Raw genomic sequence first — 22,055 nt, forward strand, 5'->3', positions numbered from 1 at the left:
CAGTAGTACACTGCTGGCATCAAACTTTTTAGGGCTACTGTTTAACCAGAGTGGCTGGCTCCCAGGTCAGCCATAAAATATCAACTGTGCACCAAACATACGCAACAGAAGACACAATCCAAGATGAAGTAAACCCAACACAACAAAAATGACACTGCCAGGTAATAGATGAAGTGAACCAGCTTCTTACCTGTGTATAGTCGAAGTCCGACAGTGGAGCTATACTCTTAATGTAGTCAATTCTGAATTGGTTTTCTGGGTTAGCCAGTGGGACTGGTGGTATTAATGTGCTCATTGCAGATACTATTGTCTGTGGAGTAATAAAACACACAAATGTTACTTTAGATTAAAGATAATAAAGTCAAATCTGGCTCATGTAGAAATGTGTTACAGGTGCTTCCTGTGCGGAGGGTCACAGCGATTTACCATATGTTACCTCCACACACACTTCCTATGGGCAAAGCTTTGGTTTCCAGGGGCTCTTGAAAAGTCCCATAAGCAGCGCCAGCTCAGTTATATATATATAACACCGGGGAAGGAGGACTCTACTGCTCTGTATATTCTAGAACTAAACTTCCAGCTTCAGATACAGTAAACGTGTTGTGTTATATGTAGCAATGTAACCCATGAAACATCAATGCTACATAGCGCTAACCCAATAATCAATGCCAGGGGACCTACAGCACATCACCAATGTATACTTACCACAATGGCATCTTTAACATTTTTCCGAATGTCCTGAATTTTCTGTTTCTTTTCTCTGTATTGGAGAGGAGAGATCTATAAGTTACACAGGACATGACATAAAGCAACAGATCAGCAACATAACTCTCAGCCATGCGACATTTAGGGGTCCTACATGAGCCCACTTTGAACATCTATTGTGCTTGACAAATGTTACTATTTTTTTTTAAGAATGGGCCATACAGACATCTTAGAAAAGTCTTGGAAGTGTGAAGGTGTTAATGTACATAATCGCTTATCAAAGCCTGGGTTATGTCATGACTAGGAATAAGAAGACCAAGGTCTAAGCTCATGGCCTATGGTGGCCAATTTATTAGCAGGCTTACTGTTAGGTGCCAGACAATGTTTGTTGGCATGCATAGATGCTGGGACAGTGCTCATATAATTGGGAAGGTGGCAGGTATACTAAACTCTGGTTGGCTCTGCCAGGCTCGGCATACAATGCCACGCTACCCTAGGTATTGTGCCCAGTCATCATTGGACAGATCTGGGTTACAATTTGCAATGCAGCTATAAGTAGTGTCATATGGCTAGGGCTTCCATAGGCGGGCACATGTAGGGGGCTGCAGGATTGTGCACATAATCCATAGGACGCTTCTCCTATTTGACATCTAGCGCCACATCCTGAGCCCTCGCCATAGCAGCCTCCCTTCTGCACACACAGACACAGAATTTAGATATTTGCTGCTATGGAAAAGTATAGTCGCCATGTTGTTGCTACACGAGGGCCTGTCAAAAGCTGCAGTGGCAACAGCACAATGTTACGGGGAAGGAGGACACACGGCCGGCCAGGGCAGGCAACAATGGACAGCCGAGCCTGGTTAACCATTGATTGGCAGACATACATAATAAAATGGCTAGGAAGACAACACAGCAGCCTGGTTCCTTACTCTGAATTGAAGCCGTTGACATGGAGGATCCTCATCTGCTTGACAATCGTGCTTTTTCCTGACTCACCAGCACCTGCCAAAACAGAAAGAGACAGTGAGTTCCATGGCTGGTCCATGTAGTCCATCATGTATGTACCCAGCACATCCCCCATAGCCCTGTGTGGATGCCAGCCGCTCTGCAGCACTGATGCCAGGCATGCCAGGCCGTGCCCCCCGCTCACCGAGCAGCAGCAGCCGGTGTGTGGCTTTGTAGGCCAACCTCTCCTTCTGCAGCTGCTTCTCGATCTTCTTGTTGGCCTCTCGCTGCGCCTTCTCGTCGATGCGCTGATCCTCCGTCTTGCTGTTGCCCAGGCAGCCCATGTCTGCTGGTTACCGAGCCCTGCCTGCTACGCGGTGTGATCCTGCGGATGTCGCTCAAACGCTCATACAAGAGGGGGGAGAAAAAAAGGCGCAGCACGGCAGCCTCCCCCTCGCTCTCCCGGCTCACAGTCCTGCGACGGGAACGACCGCCACCGCTGCTGCTAAAAATAGTGGCGGTGCCCGTGTGTGTGTGTGACTGAGCCCCGTCCGCCCGGCGGTGCCGCTCCGCTCTGCCCTCCAGGTGTCAGCGCTGCCGGGGACACATCACGTCGCAGAGGAGAAGAGCTCTGAAGGGAAGGAGTATAAAAGAGGGGAGTCTATAAATAACACAAAGAGGGAGAGAGAGGGGGAGAGGGAGAAGAGCTCCTCCTGGAAACCAGCCTAATGCCGCTCTCCCTCCCCTCATACACAATCCTTATATTTCTCCGCAAATTTCGGGCTATTTTTGTCTCTCCGACTCGCTGCTGCCTCCCGCGGCAAGACGACGAAGTGCAGGCAGCCTAGAACACTCCCCCCGCTCTCTAGCATGCACATGTACACATGCGCCCCCTCTCCATGCCTACAGACACATCCCAGCCCCTCACACAAGGATGCGCCGTGTACTGTATATGCAGCAGCAGCAGTGGCGGCGGCGGCACATAGAGCATGCTGGGCTTCCCTGGTCTTCCTCCACATCTACTGGCCGTCGCCGCTTCCTCCTCTGCATTAACCCTTACTATACAGGCCTGCTCACTAGCTGTGCATTTTGCCTCGCACTTCAGCGACATCTAGTGGCCGTTTCGAGGCACTGCCGTTCTGCTGAGAGAATTTCGCTCTATGCAGGTCACCTGTGAGCATGCGCCGAGCTCTGTCTCCACACACTGGATACCACATAGCACATAGGGGGAGATTTATCAACACCTGTCCAGGGGTAGTTGCCCATAGCAACCAATCAGATCACTTCTTTCATTTTTTTAACAAGGCCTCTGCAAAATGAAAGAAGCAATCTGATTGGTTGCTATGGGCAACTTTTCCTTTGCACAGGTTTTGATAAATCTCCCCCATAATGTACAACAGTGTTTCCCTGTCTCCAGGTGTTGCAAAACTACAACTCTCAGCATGCCCGGACAGCCTCTGGCTGTCCGGGCATGCTGGGAGTTGTAGTTTTGCAACACCTGGAGGAAACCTGGTTGGGAAATACTGTTGTACAGTATAGCAGCTGCTTATGGACTAACATTAATCCATCCCATTTAAGGGTACGTTCACACGGGCGGATTTTTTTGCGGGTTTTCCGCTGCGTATTTGAAAGTGGGCGGGCTCTTCTCGGCTGTCCGCAGCAGATTTTCCGCTGCAGAATTTCCGCTGCAGAAAGTCCGCCGCAAGCCCCATTGAAGTCAGTAGGGACTGCGGTGGATTTTCCGCAGGGTAAATTCCGCTGAGGAAAATCTGCTGCGGACAGCCAAGAAGAGCCCGCCCACTTTCAAATACGCAGCGGAAAACCCGCAAAAAAATCCGCCCGTGTGAATGTACCCGTAAACCTGAGGTACACAGCAGCAAAGTCTTCAACTGCAAACGACAACCTATGGGAGAAAAGGATAGCCAAACCTGCAATCTAAATAGGACACAATAGGACAGTGTTATCCAACCAGGGTGCCTCCAGCTGTTTCATAACTACAACTCCCAGCATGCCCGGAGCACACTGGTTGGATAACATTGCAATAGGGGTAGCAGACCAAGCACAGGCAATAGGCCAGGCCAGGGCTCCACTAAGAGTTGTAGTTTCACAACAGCTGGAGAGCCATGGGTTGGGGAACACCGTAACAAAGCTGCATTAAAATCTGTGCCGACACATATAGAAGGCCTGGTAAGGGCTATGGGGGAGATTTATCAAAACCTGTGCAAAGGAAAAGTTGCCCAGTTGCCCATAGCAACCAATCAGATCGCTTCTTTCATTTTCAAAAGGGCCTGTGGAAAATGAAAGAAGCAATCTGATTGGTTGCTATGAGCAACTGGGCAACTTTTCCTTTGCACAGGTTTTGATAAATCTCCCCCTATATGTCTAATATGTTACATACTTTAAAGCCATAGAGTGTTTAAGAGGTACTCTGCTGGAAAACTTTTTATTTTTTTTTTTAAATCAACTGGTGCCAGAAAGTTAGCTAGATCTGTAAATTACTTTAAAAAAAAATCTTAATCCTTCCAGTACCCATCAGCTGCTGCATACTACAGAGGACGTTCTTTCCACTTTGAATTTCCCTTCTGTCTGTCCACAGTGCTCTCTGCTGACGCCTCTGTCCATGTCTGGAACTGTCCAGAGCAGGAGCAAATCCCCATAGCAAACCTCTCCTGCTTTCGACAGTTCCTGACATGCACAGGGGTGTCAGCAGAGAGCACTGTGGGCAGACTGAAATTTTTGTTTTTTTAAAGAAAAGTACTTCCTGAGGAGCATGCAGCAGCTGATAAGTACTGGAAGGATTAAGATTTTTTAATAGAAGTAATTTACAAATCTGTTTTAAGGGATACTCCGGTGGAAAACTTTTTTTTTTTTTTTTTTTTTTAAATCAACAGGTGCCAGAAAGTTAAAGGGGTAGTCCAGTGGTGAAAAACGTATCCCCTATCCTAAGGATAGGGGATAAGTTTGAGATCGCGGGGGGTCCGACCGCTGGGGCCCCCTGCGATCTCTCTGTACGGGGCCCCGGCTCTCCGCCGAGATAGCGGGTGTCGACCCCCGCACGAAGCGGCGGCCGACACGCCCCCTCAATACATCTCTATGGCAGAGCCGGAGATTGCCGAAGGCAGCGCTTCGGCTCTGCCATAGAGTTGTATTGAGGGGGCGTGTCGGCCGCCGCCTCGTGCGGAGGTCGACACGCCCCCTTCCAGCGGGCTGTCGGGGCTCCGTACAGGAGATCGCGGGGGGCCCCAGGGGTCGGACCCCCCGCGATCTGCAACTTATCCCCTATCCTTAGGATAGGGGATAAGTTGCTCACCACTGAATCACCACTGGACTACTCCTTTAAGCAGATTGGTAAATTACTTCTATTAAAAAAAAAAATCTTAATCCTTCCAGTACTTATTAGCTGCTGAATACTACAGAGGAAATTCTTTTCTTTTTGGAACACAGAGCTCTCTGCTGACATCACGAGCACAGTGTTCTGTGTTGACATCTCTGTCCATTTTAAGAACTGTCCAGAGTAGAAGAAAATCCCCATAGAAAACATATGCTGCTCTGGACAGTTCCTAAAATGGACAGAGATGTCAGCAGAGAGCACTGTGCTCGTGACGTCAGCACTGTGCTCGTGACGAAAGCACTGTGTTCCAAAAAGAAAATAATTTCCTCTGTAGTATTCAGCAGCTAATAAGTACTGGAAGGATTAAGATATATATATATCTTTTTTTTATAGAAGAAGAAAAGAGATATAAGTAAGGCTGGATACATATTCTACACACCATACACAGACTGTGGTTAGGTTATATGCCCCAAACCTCATGACAATTGCGCTTTAATAGGGCACAGAAGTACTGAGGCACAGGGCTTTTGTACAACTTACAGTCAGGGCTAAAAGAGCAAGGCACACCCCACTCAGTAGGTAAACTGTAGCACCCAATTGTAGGTAAAGTTGTACACTTTCAGAAATACCGTATTTTTCGCCGTATTTTCTTCCCCAAAACTGTGGGGGGGAGTTGGTGCGTCTTATACGGCAAATACACATTAAAACCCTGTCATATCGCGGCGGTCCCTGCGGCCATCAACGGCCGCGACCCGCGGCTAATACAGGAAATCACCTATCGCGGTGATGCCCTGTATTAACCTTTCAGACGCGGCGATCAAAGCTGATAGCCGCATCTGAAGCGAAGGTGACACTAACCCGGCTGCTCAGTCGGGCTGTTTGGGACCGCCGCGGCGTCCCGAACAGCTTACAGGACACCGGGAGGGACCTTACCTGCCCCCTCGGTGTCTGCTCCGTGATGGGATCCCCTTCGTCGTCATCACGTCGTCGTCATCACGTCATCGCGCACGCCGTCCCGTCATCCAATAGGAGCGGCGTGCGTAGCGACACGATGGTGGGGATGGAGAGCGAGGATACCGGGCAGCAGAGACGTTCCAGAGCGACGGTGACACCCCGGGGACGTGGCGACAGCGATGGAGCGACATCCAGGGCAGTGGTGACGGGTCCGGAGTGGCGGGGACACGTGAGTATTACCTCCTATACCAGTGGTCTTCAACCTGCGGACCTCCAGATGTTGCAAAACTACAACTCCCAGCATGCCCGGACAGCCAACGGCTGTCCGGGCATGCTGGGAGTTGTAGTTTTGCAACATCTGGAGGTCCGCAGGTTGAAGATCACTGTCCTATACTTTACATTGTATTTGGTTCAGAATCTTTTTTTCCTAGATTTTCATCCTTTAAAATTGGGTGCGTCTTATATGGCCGAAAAATATGGTAATAAGGGGGCGTTTATGCCAAATCTTTTTGTTTTGATATAACATATAAAAAAAAAAATAATAATATATATATATATATATATATATATATATATATATATATATATATATACAAATTAACAAATGCTAACAACGGGTGCTGCTGTATGCCATCCATGTCCCTTGACTTACACTACAAATAAGTACATTTTAGGCGTACACAATAGCGTAGTTGGCCATGTTTTTGCATACAGCACAATTAAACATACTGTAGCAGAAATGGTAAAACAAAGACAAAAACCTAGTGTGAACACACCCCAACAGAGGAAAAGCAAAGAGCAAATGTTTCAGAATTGTTCCCTCATGGGGAATACAGACACTTACTAAAACAGACATGACATAAAGGCTGTTATATCTTAGAAGGTGTCAGTTGTTTAACGCAGTGACAGGCTCCCTTACTACAAACAGTGTTTTCCTCTAAAACACTGCAGAATGGAGCTCTGAGTCCCCAGCGGCTTCTCCTCACCCCACTGGGTTTCATCACTAGATCTTTTCCTGCACAGAAATAGGGTCAGACCTGTCTGTGAAGCCCAGCAGGGAGGATAGAAACCGTCTGGGACCGTCCCACTGACTCAAAGTCCTATTCCTGACTGAATGTAAGGGATTTCTTTTCCACGGCTTTTCCAAAATATAGATTAGAGATGAGCGAACTTACAGTAAATTCGATTCGTCACAAACTTCTCGGCTCGGCAGTTGATAACTTATCCTGCATAAATTAGTTCAGCTTTCAGGTGCTCCGGTGGGCTGGAAAAGGTGGATACAGTCCTAGGAAAGAGTCTCCCAGGACTTTATCCACCTTTTCCAGCCTACGGGAGCACCTGAAAGCTGAACTAATTTATGCAGGAAAAGTCAACTGCCGAGCCGAGAAGTTTGTGACGAATCGAATTTACTGTAAGTTAGCTCATCTCTAATATAGATCATTTTATGTTTATGTCATGGGGAAAATGTAAAAAATATAACAGAAATAAGGTCTGTTTGTAAAAATTATTTTTTAATTGCTTTTCATTATGGACATTACTATATTGGAGAATCTGTATTTCACGTGAGCACCTACCGTAATCCCAGTTAAAGTAACAGCAAGTCCTATTAATGGCTACCCAGCAAGCAGAAGCAGTTATATGTCCAGTTGCCAATTCGATACCCATTTTTTCTGTTTGTATTTGACTATATAGAGAGTGTATATAGGGGAAAGGGCTAGGGGCATAGTTTGGACCACGTGGTATTTTTATTTTCTAAAATGTTATTCTTTTATTTTTCACTTTCACATACCCAGCAGCTCTTAAAGGGTACCCCTGGGTATGTAAAAGTGAAAAATAAAAGAATACAATTTCAGAAAATGAAAATACCACATGGTCCAAACTATGCCCCTAGCCCCTTCCCCTATATACACTCTCTATATAGTCAAATACAAACAGAAAAAATAGTTATCGAATTGGCAACTGGACATATACCGTAACTGCTTTCAGGTGAAAACCTTTTTATTTATTTTATTTTATTTTTTTTTAAAAATCAACTGGTGCCAGAAAGTTAAACAGATTTGTAAATTACTTCTATGAAAAACTCTTAATCCTTCCTGTACTTATTAGCTGCTGAATACTACAGTGGAAATTATTTTCTGTTTGAAACACAGAGCTGTCTGCTGACATCATGAGCACAGTGCTCTCTGCTGACATCTCTGTCCATTTTAGGAACTGCCAGCGTAAAAGAAAATCCCCCATAGCAAACATATACAGTACTGTTCTGGACAGTTCCTAAAATGGACAGAGATGTCAGCAGAGAGCTCTGTGTTTCAAAAAGAAAAGAATATCCTCTGTAGTATTCAGCAGCTAATAAGTAGAGGAAGGATTAATATTTTTTAATAGAAGTAATTTACAAATCTGTTTTACTTTCTGGCACCAGTTGATTTAAAAAAAAAATATATATATGTTTTTCACCGGAGTGCCCCTTTAAAGAGATCAGTGATCACATGATTGCTTCAGCCAACAACCTCCAGGTGAGTGGATCCTTCGGACGCTGAGAGACCACACAGGCAGGTAAGAGCTTTAAGATGTTTATTCCCAACATGCAACGCGTTTCGCGCCTTAGCGCTTCACCAGGCATATGCCTGATGAAGCGGTAAGGCGCGAAACGTCTTAAGCTCTTACCTGCCTGTGTGGTCTCTCAGCGCCTTAAGTATCCACTCACCTGGAGGTTGTTGGCTGTTTTATGATTTACTGTGGAGCGACAGCATTGAGACCTATCTATTACGCCCTGTACCATTGTTGTGCTGGACCCTACAGAACCAGCTTTGGTGAGTGCTCATTCACATAAAGCATTTTTTTCCCCTCAGTCTGCAGTTTTACACTATGGAGCGCTCCCCTTTGTCTTTTTAACACATGATTGCTTGGCCAAGAAGCACCATTGCTTCCTGCTGATCTGTATACACAGCATTCGGGAAGGCAGCGATGGTAATACACTGTCCCTGCCTTCTCTCTGGAGAGCCCAGCTGTCACCCACAGCAATGCGATCTCCATTCCGCTGCATGGTTCTGCTCGGATGGATTAAAAGATATGAGCAAAGTAAAGTGCCGACTGGACATGTAAAGTCTACAGGCGGACAGCAAGTGATTAATGCTGCCTGTAGTTTAGGCAGCATGAAACTCCTGACAGATTTCCTCTAAGAACATTAGAGTTGAGTGAAGTGATACTTGTAGCCGGGTCAGGTTCTATGTGGGCTATGGCCTGTGGTTGTAGCTGTAATATGATTTTATGCACCAAGCATAACTAAAAAATGTAGTTTTCATGCCTGTGTGACATACTAGTGACCATATTTAGGGTTCGTTCACACGTGCATATTTTTGCTGCAGATCTGCTGTAGATTTTACTGCCCATTGACTTAAATAGGTAACAAAATCTGCTACAGCAGATCTGCAGCAGAAAATATGCACATGTGAATGTACCCTTAAAAGGAGTCTCGTACTAAAAAAACGTATCCTCTATCCCCAGGGGGTCGGACCGCATGTCCCCCACTTGGAGGCCGAGGCCATATCTCTATGAGGGAACCGAAGATTTCTGAATGACTCCTCCATAGAGATCTATGGAGGGCGGCCCCCGCTTCGTGACACTGCGGGGAGAGCCAGGTATTTTAGTATGAGATATCTCCTTTAAAGTGAGATGCTGACCACAAATGTGCTCATAACCTGTCCAACCATGATGACAAATAAAATTAATCAATAAAACTTTACATTAATAAAATGTATAGGTTTTGTTCCCACTTTTCGGTGCTCATTTTAGTCAGTATTCTTACCAAAACCAGAAAAAGATATGCCAATCATTCCATCATAGTTATTCTTTATGTTGGTTCCTCTTTGGTTTTGGTGAAATAGTTACCAACATATGGATCAAAAAGGCGTTTAAAAAAACAAAATGTGAACATAGGGGGATCGGGACGGCTTTTTACTTTTCAGAGGAGTTTTTAAAATGAAAGTAGCAATCTGATTGGTTGCTATGGGCAACGGTTTCACTTTTTCTCTGCATAAGTATTGATAAATCTCCCCTGTAGTATATAGGGTTCACCCACATTAGTTCGATCAGTAGTTTTCGCCAAAACCAGGAATGGAGCAAACACAGAGCAAAATTATAATGGAAAGCTTGTAGCTTTCTCAGTGTTTTGAATCTACTAGTTTTGTTGAAAAATACTAATGAAAATACTATGCATGAACCCAGTGTTTACACCTTAAAGGAGATCTGAAGTGCTCTGAACTTTATCCCCTATCCGAAGGATAGGGGGATACGTTTTAGATCGTGGGGGGTCCAAGCACTGGGGCTCCCTGCGATCTCCTGTACAGGGCTGCGGCAATGTACAGGAAAGGGGGCGTTTCGTCCCTGCATGACGCGGCAGCCAGCACACTCCTCCGTGAATCCCATAGAGATACATGGAGGGGGCATGCCGGCTGCCGCGTCATGCGGGAGACTCACTGACAGCAACACAGACAAACATGTACAGCACCTGAGGTCTTCTATTCATCACAATGCTGCATAAATATGAGGGCGGAAGTGGTCCCCCAGCAGACTTCAGTGATGTCATGCCTGCTGGGAAATGACCACTTTCTCCTGCTGGGAAATTGCCCTATGGGAGCAAGAAGAAAGGTATGATACACAGCTTTTTAAAGCTCTGAAATTGTTTTTAAGGGCAGGAGGGGTGTTAGGAGTAGTTAGGGAACATAGCCTGAGGTAGTTGAGAACAGTTTATTTGGTGACAGGTACTTTTTAAAGTTGTCCTCAACTGGTAGTCACAAATGTAATTATTGAAAGCAAAGCCAGGAATGGATTTCAAAAGAGAAGTTTCAGTCTAAGTGTCCACTATTTATAATCTGCTCAAGGCTTTTGTATTTAGTAGCAGAAATTAGAAAAAAAAACAAAAGAAAGCTAGTTCTAGTGGTTAATCCAATATGGCTTCTTCCTTGGGCATGGTTTAGGCCATATTAGGTCTCAAAAACATGCCTTTTGTCATTGTCTATTGCCCACTAAAATGTATCAGCCACTAGAAACTCTTAAGAGGATACCCTACAATTTTTTTTTTTTTTTAAATCAACTGGTGCCAGAAAGATTTGTAAATTACTTCTATTATAAAATCTTAATCCTTCCAGTACTTATCAGCTGCTGTATGCTACAGAGAAAGTTGAGTTGTTCTTTTCTGCCTGACCACAGTGCTCTCAGTTGACACCTTTGTCCATGTCAGAAACTGTCCAGAACAGGAGAGGTTTGCTATGGGGATATGCTCCTACTTTGGACAGTTCCTGACAAAGACAGAGGTGCCAGCAGAGAGCACTGTGGTAAGGCAATAAAGAATAACAACTTCCTCTGTAGTAAACAGCAGCTGATAAGTACTGGAAGTATTAAGATTTTTTAAGTAATTTACAAATCTGCTTAACTTTCTGGCACCAGTTGATTAAAAAAAATAATAATAATAATAATAATACGTTTTTCCAGTGGAGTACCCCTTTAAAGGCATACCCGACCCACGAAATGGGTAACTGTATAATCTGATTACTGGGCCATGAAGTAAGGGTCTAGTACAGTGTTTCCCAACCAGTGTGCCTCCAGCTGTTGCAAATCTACAACTCCCAGAGTGCCCGGACAGCCAAAGGCTGTCCGGGCATTCTGGGAGTTGTAGTTTTACAATTGAAGTAATCTACAATTCTGGAGCCAGCTGATATGAAATTATTTTTTTCCACCGGAGTACCCCTTTAACGTTCTTGGTATTTCTATCTACTGGTTAAAATGATACACATATATCTTTATAGTTACATGAGCCGGGGGTCCGACCGTTGGCCCCCCCGCGATCTCTGGGACAGAACCCCGGCTCTCTCAGTGAGGAGCATGTATCATCTACCGGTAGACAGCACACGCTCCAATCATTTCCACGAAATGAATAAGCGCATTCAGTCTGCAGCACGCACTCCTCACTGAGAGCCAGGTCCCATTCCGGAGATCACGGGCGGTCTTACCGGTCAGACGCCCCCACCCATCAGCTACTTATCCCCTATGTTAATTTTTATAGGATTTCTACTTTAAATATGTGAACGTAACCATAAATCATAGCACTAAACAATTGAGCTAAATTTTCTTATTTAGTGCAAATATGTAATAGAAATATATTTCACAATGGTCAGAGATCATATTTTTAGTTGTACCAACATTTTTTAAACATCTACCAATATATTAATAGTTAATGGTAATTCCCATAGGGTGTGAACTGTGCAGTTTTACAGCATTTTTTTTTTAATTGCTTAAAAATGTACAAAGCTATATTGGGTGGACCCCATCTTATCAGATCATTTCATTGTCCTCAGATTGTCTAAGTGGGGTATCGGGTTATTTGTGTCCGTCCTGGCAATAAACCATGCAGGTAAAATATTCATTTACGGTATGCTATTAAGCATCCGATGTAAATCATGGCGTTTGTTGTGGTTCCTTGTTGCCATGCTTTTATCACCCGATATATGTTTATGAGCTATTTACTACAACAGGGAGCTACACGGAACACACAGGTCCCACTCTTAACAACCAAACTGTTTGTGCCGACAGCTTTGAGACTATTTTTCTGTAGAACTTATACCTACAAATACCATCCTGTACTCTCTCTGGCAACACGTAATATATATATCCTTATTTTAACTAGCGATAAACATGACAAAGCATTTATGACTATGAAACATACACTGACCCATTGAATGGCAGCCTAAGACCATGTTATCGTGGCTGAAAATTTAAGGGGAAATTTATCAAAACCTCTTCAGAGAAAAAGTTGAGGAGTTCCCCATAGCAACCAATCAGATCTCTTCTTTCATTTTTCACAGGTCTTTTCAAAAATGAAAGAAGCGAGCTGATTGGTTGCTATGGGCAACTCAGCAACTTTTCCTCTGGACAGGTTTTGATAAATCTCCGCCTTACAGTATGTCAGACGGACATTCTGCAAAATAGCAGGTACCGCCAGAATGTGCCGACGCTACGACTGTTCAGAAATGCCACATCTCCATAAATGGCCATGCATTTCCAAGCAGATTCCCCAAAAGAATGGACATGTCAATTCTTTCAGCGGAGGCCCGAATCGGGATTTCCGGAGCAGAGGTTTCTGCTGCTGAAATTCTGCCGTGTGCACTTTGCAGCAGAATGCCATTAAAAGCAATAGGATTCTGCAGCAACAGAATTTCCAAGCAGAATTTTCTGCCAGATGACCTTGGGCTTCCTTCTGTCCTAATTTTTAAATGTTTTTTCATTTTTTTGGCCTGAAAAAAGAAAAAAGCCCACAAAAACGCTAAAAATGTTTTTGTCCTCTATGGTTCAAATGTTTTGTAGAGCCCTACAAAGTGTGCACTAGTGCAGTGGTCTCCAACCTGCGGACCTCCAGATGTTTCAAAACTACAACTCCCAGCATGCCCGGACAGCCAACATTCTGGGAGTTGTAGTTTTGCAACATCTGGAGGTCCGCAGGTTGGAGACCACTGCACTAGTGTAGGCATTTAAAGGGGTTATCCAGGAAAAATTTTTTTTTTATATATCAACTGGCTCCAGAAAGTTAAACAGATTTGTAAATTACTTCTATTAAAAAATCTTAATCCTTTCAGTATTTATGAGCTTCTGAAGTTAAAGGGGTATTCCGCCCCTAGACATCTTATCCCCTATCCAAAGGATAGGGGATAAGATGTCAGATCGCCACAATCCCGCTGCTGGGGAGCCCTGGGATCCCCGCTGCGGCACCGGGCTCTCATTACAGCACAGAGCGAGTTTGCTCTGCACGTAATGATGGGCGATACAGGGGCCGGAGCATCGTTATGTCACGGCCCCGCCCCTTGTGACGTCACGGCCCGCCCCTTTCAATACAAGTCTATGGGAGGGGGCGTGGCGGTTGTCACGCCCCCTGCCATAGACTTGCATTAAGGGGACGGGCCGTGATGTCATGAGGGGCGGAGCCATGATGTCACACTGCTCCGTCCCCCGTATCGCCCGTCATTACGCACAGAGCGAACTCGCTCTGTGCTGTAATGATAGCGCGGTGCCGCAGCGGGGATCACGGGGCTCCCCAGCAGCGGGACCGCGGCGATCTGACATCTTATCCCCTATTCTTTGGATAGGGGATAAGATGTCTAGGGGCGGAATACCCCTTTATGGTTGTTCTTTTCTGTCTAAGTCCTCTCTGATGACACGTGTCTCGGGAACCGCCCAGTTTAGAAGCAAATCCCCATAGCAAACCTATTCTAAACTGGGCGGTTCCTGAGACATGTGTCATCAGAGGGCACTTAGACAGAAAAGAACAACCTTAACTTCAGAAGCTCATAAGTACAGAAAGGATTAAGATCTTTTAATAGAAGTAATTTACAAATCTGTATAACTTTCTGGAGCCAGTGGATATAAAAAAAAAAAAAGTTTTTCCTGGATAACCCCTTTAAGTAGCATTCTTTTCACCTGTGCTTTTCTCTTTACAAGTTATGTAATTCTTTGATTATGTGATTCTAAGATTACTACTGAAGAACATGTGGAAAAACACCAGAAAAAGACGCCCGCACATTTATCAATGCATTCTTTTTTTCTATGCGTTTTTTTCATCATTAGAGAAGTCTATGGGAGAATAAACACCACAAATTTGGAGAACAAAAACGCCATAGCAATGGCATGCTGCATTTTTGGAAAATTCCACTGACACAAAAATGCCACATACAAAAAAAAAGCACTGTTGGTACAACATTTTATTTTTTACTACTGACTGCCAGCTGGTTGAAATGTGTCTAATACGCCAGGGTGAAACCTGCCTTTTTCCCAATCCTGGATAACCCCTTAGGCTATGTTCACATTGCATAATTTAGAACGGAGTATTCCACTTTTGGCAAGCTCAGAAATACCCCGTCTCCATAAACTGCAATGAATTTCCCAGTGAATTCTGCCAAAATAATGGACATGCCAATTGGTTCTAAGAAGGCTGGAGTTTGGATTTCCATACCAGATGTTTCCAGTGTGGACAGTGCAGCAGAATCGTATTAAAAACAATGGGACTCTGCTACGGTGTAAACAATGTAAACAAGGCCTTAAAGGGGTACTCCGGTGTAAAACTTTTTTTTTTTTTTTTTTTTAAATCAACTGGTGCCAGAAAGTTAAACAGATTTGTAAATTACTTCTATGTATGTTTACATCCGTGGCCGGCTCCCGATCTGTGAAGTGCGCTCAGAAGCCGATCAGGCTGATGTCCGGTATTAACCCTTTAGACGCTGCGATCAAAGTTGATTGCGGGGTCTAAAACGGGAGAATATGTTGCCGGTTAGCTCAGCGGAGCTGTTCGGGAACAGCTTAGAGAACAGCGGGAGGCTCCCTACCTGGCTCCACGCTGTCTGATCGGTGTTTGATTGCTCTAAGCCAGAGATCCAGGCTTGAGCAATCAAGCGCAGATAACAGTGATCAATGCTATGCTATGGAATAGCATTGAACAGTGTTGGCTATAACATTGCAAAAAAAAAATGTAAAAAAATTAATAAATGTGATTTAACCCCTTCCCTAATAAAAGTCTGAATCACCCCCCTTTTCCCATTTAAAAAATTAAATAAAATAAAAAACTATAAAAAAGTAAACATATGTGGTATCACCGCGTGCGTAAATGTCCAAACTATAAAATATATATCATTAATTAATGGCGTACGTGCAAAAATTTACAGGGTTATGATTTTTTAAAGGTAAGGAGGAAAAAAACGAAAGTGGAAAAACGATTGGTCCGGACTCAGGGTTTTTCAGTTTTTGAACTTTCGTTCTTTTTCCTCCTTACCTTTAAAAAACCATAAATTCTTTAAATTTTGCACCTAAAAATCCATATGATGGCTTATTTTTTGCGCCACCAATTTTACTTTGTAATGACATCAGTCATTTTACCCAAAAATCTATGGCAAAATGGAAAGAAAAATCATTGTGCGACAAAATTGAAGAAAAAACGCCATTTTGTGGGCTTCCCTTTTTAGGCAGTACATTTTTTGGTAAAAATGACACCTTTTTTGTTCTGTAGGTCCATACGATAAAAATGATACCCTACTTATATAGGTTTGATTTTGTCGTACTTCTGGAAAAAATCATAATTTTAAACATAAATTTTCGTGCATGTATTTCTCATCTTCTGACCCCTATAACTTTCTTATTTTTCTGTGTACAGGGCGGTGCGAGAGCTAATTTTTTGGGCGGTGATCTGAAGTTTTTAGCGGTTCAATTTTTGTATTGATCGGACTTTTTGATCGTTTTTTTATTCATTTTTTCATTATATAAAATACGCTATTTTTATGGGAAAAGGGGGTAACTCTTACTTTTTTTTTTTTTTTTGCAATGTTATAGCCGGCATTGGGGGCTATAAACACTGCACACACTGATCTTTTACATTGATCATTGTTATTCCATAGAATAGCATTGATAAATGATTCTGCCGCTTGACTGCTCATGCCTGGATCTCAGGCACGGAGCAGTCATTCGGCGATCGGACACGCTGGAGGAAGGTAGGGGCCCTCCTTGTGTGCTCCAGCTGTTCGGGATGCGATTTTGCAGCGGCGGTCCCGAACAGCCCCCTGAGCTAGCCGGGAGTAGTTTACTTTCACTTTAGACACTGTGATCAACTTTGAACGCTGCGTCTAAACGGTTAATAGCGTGTGGCACCACAGTTCCTGACACGGACAGAGGTATCAACAGAGAACAATGTTGTCAGGCTGAAAAGAACTTCAGATATACTACAGAGAAATTTGTGTAGTATACAGCAGCTGATAAGTACTAGAAGGGTTAAGCTTTTTAAATAGAAGTAATTTACAAATCTGTTTAACTTTCTTGCACCAGTTGATTTGAGAAAAAAAAAAATTCCACCAGAGTTCTCCTTTAAAAAAATCTTAATCCTTCAAGTACTTAGCTGCTGGAATGCTCCACAGGAAGTTATTTTCTTTTTAAATTTCTTTTCTGTCTGACCACAGTGCCCTCTGCTGACACCTCTGTCCATGTCAGGAACTGTCAAGAGTAGGAGGATAGGTTTGCTATGGGGATTTGTTCTTGCTCTGGACAGTTCCTGACATATACAGAGACATCAGCAGAGAGCACTGTGCTCAGAAAAAAAATTCAAAGAGAAAATAAATTCCTGTTGAGCATACAGCAGCAGATAAGTACTGGAAGGATTAAGATTTTTAAATAGAAGTAATTTACAAATCTGTTAAACTTTCTGGCACCAGTTGATTTAAAAAAACAAAAATTCCACCGGAGTACCCCTTTAAGGCTAGCCATCTACAAATAGCCGACAGCCGAACTCTCATTTGAATGACACCCATCCCTCCCAGCAACCTCATATCCATGCACCCCCGGCACGCATGTATTCTGAATGGCTGGAAGGTAGTAAGCCACTGCCAGACTGGTTGCATCTAACCTCAACTTAAACAGTGTTTCCCAACCGGACAGCCTTTAGGCTAGGTTCAGACTACGGAATTTCCGTCTGCAATTTTGCTTTGAAATTGCAGGCGGAAATTCCGCTTGCTAAAATGCATAGTGTAGTGAATGGGTTTCCGTTCACAAATTCACACTTCGGTATTTGTGAAGCGGAATTTGTGAACGGAAAATCAGCTTGGAAATTTCCGTCTTCAGGCGGAAATCCGTGCGGAACACATTGTAGTCTATTGGAGACTGCAGTGTCCGCATGGTCCTAGCGCCGACTGATTCAGTCAGCGCTGGCGGTACTTGGAATCTCTGGGCGGAAATTTTCTGCCCGGAGATTCCGTAGTCTGAACCTAGCCTTAGAGAAACAGCTGGGGGATTGGATATGTTGAACTCCAACAGCTTGACCCTTCCTTCTCCCAACATGTGAATACTTGGAAACCCCATGAACATTAGATCCACAGCATTTCCTTATGTAAATCCTCAGCCGCAAATCCACAACAAATCATTGATACTGGATTTAATTGAACTGCAGATTTAGATTTCTCCATTAATGTTAACAAGGACACTCTGCAATCCGCAGATTTAAATTCTAAAATGCAGGTCGATTTCCCTGTTGATTTTCTATACAGAGTGAAAGATTTTTTCGAATATGGTTCACATCCCCCATATTGTAAAACACTGCAGATTTTCCACATGCAAATCCACACCGAAAATTTGTGGCATATGTGTGAAACCTGTATGAAAACACTCTTCAGGTTTTGTTCACACATTGTATTTTGAGGCTCAAAAAAAAAAATATTTGACTACTTATTTTATTCATTTTCGCTAATGTGGTCTACAACAAATACTATTATGCAATTAGCAAATCAGCCATTTATGGCCCCTCAAAAGGGTGCTAAAGAACCTTCCAAAACATGGCAGTTTATTTATGGAAGAAACAGTTCAATACAAGTCACTTTCAAATAATTACGGGTGTAAGATTAAAGTAAACTACATGTAAACTAAGGCTCGGTTTCTAAACTTTTCGGCAAAAATGCAAAAAAAAAATTAAAAATAAAAATCCAACATTGCCGCATGGCATTTTTCTTTTGGGAAAAACACCACAGCAAGATGTTGACAGTGCGTCTATAGGAATATATAAAATGCCGAACACAATTTGCATTTTTGGGTTTGCCATTTTTTCTCTGATCTCCGCGTCTTGCTGCGATTTGGGACTTACTCGCAGTTTTCCCAAATCATAGCATGCTATACCTCAACATTAAACAGTTTGGCTGTGGAGATTAGGAATGTCCCTATACTGCCAAAGAGCAAGGTTATCAGGAGATGCACAAAAAGTCCCATTCAAGTCTATAAGACTTCTGGTAAAGAATGGTGGAGCCAAATCCCAGTGCCAGACAGACCCCAAGAGCAGCCTGCTGCGTTATTTAGTCTAGGATTTCTGAAAGATTCTGGAATACTCTGTACAGTTGTGGGGGCTTCACCTACAAAAGACATTGATAAAATAGATGTGGGTTAAAGATGGGTTATAACAATGGTGGTTGGTCTTAAAGAGGTGCTCTAGCTATTATCCCCAATCCACAGAATGTGGCATGGCTCTCCATGCTGTAGGGAACAGTGCGGTATGCACGCGCTCCATGCATTTTCTCTATTCCTGATATCTTCTGCCTCTTCTCACCATAGACTTGTATGGTCTGAACATAATCTGATACCTCATTGTAAACACTCCATTAAAAAAAAAAAACTGATGTATTATGTGAAGATATTTCTGAAAATGTCCTGTTTGGGAAATCTAAGCATACTGATCCCCAATGTGCCTACTTTGCTTAATGATGCTGTATTTTTATTTTTTCCTTCTCGCCTTTTAAAACCCATAACACTTCCAATTTTTCATCTATAGGGCATTTTTTTTTTAATGAGATAATTGTACTTTGTATTAACATTTTAACACAAAATGTATGGTGAAGCCCAAAATAAATTAATTGTGGGGCAAAAGTGAAAAAAAAAAATCATCATTATGCAACTTTTAGAGGGTTTAGTGTCTACTTAACAGTGCACTTTTCTTGTAAAAATGACACCTTATATTTATTCTGTAGGTCAATATGATTACGATAGCCAATTTTTATAAGTTTGTTTTACTTTACTAGTTAAAGAAAATTATAACTATTTGTAAGAAAATTTGTATAATTAAAATTATTCTCTTCTGAGCCCTATAACTTTTTTATTTTTCCATATATTGGGCTGTTTTAGGGCTTATTTTTGCACTGTGATCTCTAGTTTTTATCGGAACCAATTTTTGATGAGATTTGTTGACCGCTTTTTATTTTTAAAAAATTCTTGTATAAAAAGTGGGCGCAATTCTAGGACTACGACATTCACCATGGGGTTTAAAGGGGTACCCCGGTAGGTAAACACATTTTTTTAAATCAACTGGTGCCAGAAAGTTAAACAGATTTGCAGATTACTTCTATTTAAAAATCTTAATCCTTCCAGTACTTTTTAGCTGCTGTATGCTCCACAGGAAGTTATATTTCTTTTTGAAGTTCTTTTCAGTCTGACCACACAGTGCTCTCTGCTGACACCTCTGTTCAACCAGAGTAGAAGGAAATTCCCATAGCAAACCTATCCTGCTCTGGTTTAAATTCTATTAGGGGGTGGGGAATTTATTCCCATTACTTACATTTTTATTTTATTATTTTTTACACTTGTCCCCATAGGGGAATATATATTACAATCTTTAAATTGCTAACAGTGTTCAATGCTGTGCTATTGCACAGCTTCGATAAGTGTTATCTACGCTCTGCTGCTCTAGCCTGCCAAAGCAGGTGTTATACGGGTTTCAGATGTCTGCTCCAAAAGGAAGACCTGAGTGCCGATCAGAGCCTGAACAGTAGATCAACACAGGTTCAGAAAGGTAAGTAATTGCTGCTTTACTATTTTAATGCCTTTGGGGGCCCATTAAAGAACTAAATCTGTATAGTCTAGAAAAAAGAAGGGAAACATGGGACACAATCAAAACCTTTAATTATGTTAAATGGTTACGCAATGTATTTGCTTATTTGTTTTCATATAAAACTAGACACTGGAACAAGGGGGTGCAATCTAAGGTGAGGGTGCATGCACCTCACCTTTTGTGCCTCCGTGGCACATATCTAGCAGGAGAAGCTAAAAATCGCCTGTGGACCTTTCCGTGCTTGAGCACATTTACCCACTCGACACAGACTGAAAATTGTGGTCGGCTCGGTTTTCAGTCTGGGCTAAAAGTCAGAAAATGACCCGAATGGAGTCACTAGGAGACTTCTTTCGAGTCAGTGGATTGAATGGGGTGCATTACAGATAAGTCATTAGACAGAACGGAACATATGGAGGTGGGTTTATCTAAAGCAACATGAAAATATTGTTTGGAACAACCTCCCAACAGATGTGGTTGCTGAATGCACAGTAAGTGAACGTAAGTATGTCAGAGATATATCAATCCTAATGTGAAAAGAAAATAATATAAGGGAAGGCCAGATGTACCATGGGCAGACAGTCTTCTTTCTATAAATGTGCAATGAAGACGTTTAAAAGAACTGAAAAGGGGTATTCTGGAGAAACAGAAAAAAACCTATACGTTCCTCCTTCCCTTCCCGCTCCCACTATCTTCATGTTGGTCCCCCACAGTTCAATAGAAAACAAAATTCTCTGGAATAAAAATAACCTATGCAAACAAGATATGTAGTTCCCCTACAACGCAACAGATACATACACCCTAAAATTCTATCCGGCCAGCCAGTGTGTCCTAGCACATCCTTGGCTTTGAAGCTTCTAGGCTGTAGGCAGCTTCATGCCTGCGACCACTAGAAACCAAGGGGTGTTTCTTTATCTAGGACGTGCAAAGTGTGTCCCGAAGACAGAGATGCTCCCAAAGTCTAAGACTGCAGAAAAAGCTGCCTGCAGCCTAAGGGTACATTCCCACACGGAGTATTTTGCTGCGTATTTGCTGCGTATTTGGTGCTGCGTATTTTCCTACCCATTGACTTCAACAGAGAAAATAAAATACGCAGCAAATACGCCGTGTGGGAATGTACCCTAAAGCAGGAAAAGATGGCCGTGACGGAGGGGGAGCCAAGGAATTTTTTTTTTTTTTTTTAAGGGAGGGGTCCTACTAACAGGTGACAATATACCTAGAAGGGCCCTATATACAGGAAGTCTTACATAAAGGGGGGCAAGCTATCTCCAGGGGAGGTCCGAGCATCATGAGACAAACTAAGTACAGGGAAGGGGTCAAGCTATCCGCAAACTGACTGACACAAACCTTAGAAAGCAGTAGAGAGTAGCAAAATCATCAACAGCAGCCAACATTTCACTCTTCACCATAGAGAAGCAGTTTCAGCCGTGGTTTTAGAGGGAAGTTATTTAAATGTTTGACCAAATATAGCAGATAATTCTTGAGTTTTTTTTATGGCAGTGAATGATCATGTAAATTTCCAATTGGCCCTCGCCAGAAAAAAGGTTCTGCACCTTGTAGTATAGTGCGAACTCTATCATGCATCATGTGTGCTGCGAGACAGAGTGTGTTGGCACTGCTACCCCATCTTTATGGCTCGCCTTACTGTGGCTCGTTGCATACTTCCATACTCGTATGTGGTGGTGGTGCTCATATGGAGAATAAACAGTCCATGTAAAATATTCATCAAAAAAGAGA

General features: G+C 43.1%; 1 protein-coding gene across 2 annotated transcripts in view; it reads right to left on the reverse strand.

The window, feature by feature from the left end:
• The window catches only part of GNAL (G protein subunit alpha L), a 320,628-nt gene that overhangs the window by 206,511 nt on the left and 92,062 nt on the right, over window positions 1–22,055 (reverse strand). Inside the window, exons 1-4 of one of the 2 annotated variants that reach the window (XM_056521546.1) lie at window positions 1,856–2,770; window positions 1,635–1,707; window positions 706–760; window positions 191–310 (exon numbers count right to left, since the gene is read on the reverse strand). In XM_056521546.1, the coding sequence (XP_056377521.1) occupies window positions 191–310; window positions 706–760; window positions 1,635–1,707; window positions 1,856–1,994 (387 nt within the window). In that variant the 5' untranslated portion in view covers window positions 1,995–2,770. Of the gene's footprint in view, window positions 1–190; window positions 311–705; window positions 761–1,634; window positions 1,708–1,855; window positions 2,771–22,055 lie in introns of those variants that run through there. The other variant, XM_056521545.1, reaches the window with a different exon arrangement.

The sequence above is a fragment of the Hyla sarda genome, chromosome 5 (assembly GCF_029499605.1).
Source record: "Hyla sarda isolate aHylSar1 chromosome 5, aHylSar1.hap1, whole genome shotgun sequence".
NCBI lineage: Eukaryota > Metazoa > Chordata > Amphibia > Anura > Hylidae > Hyla > Hyla sarda.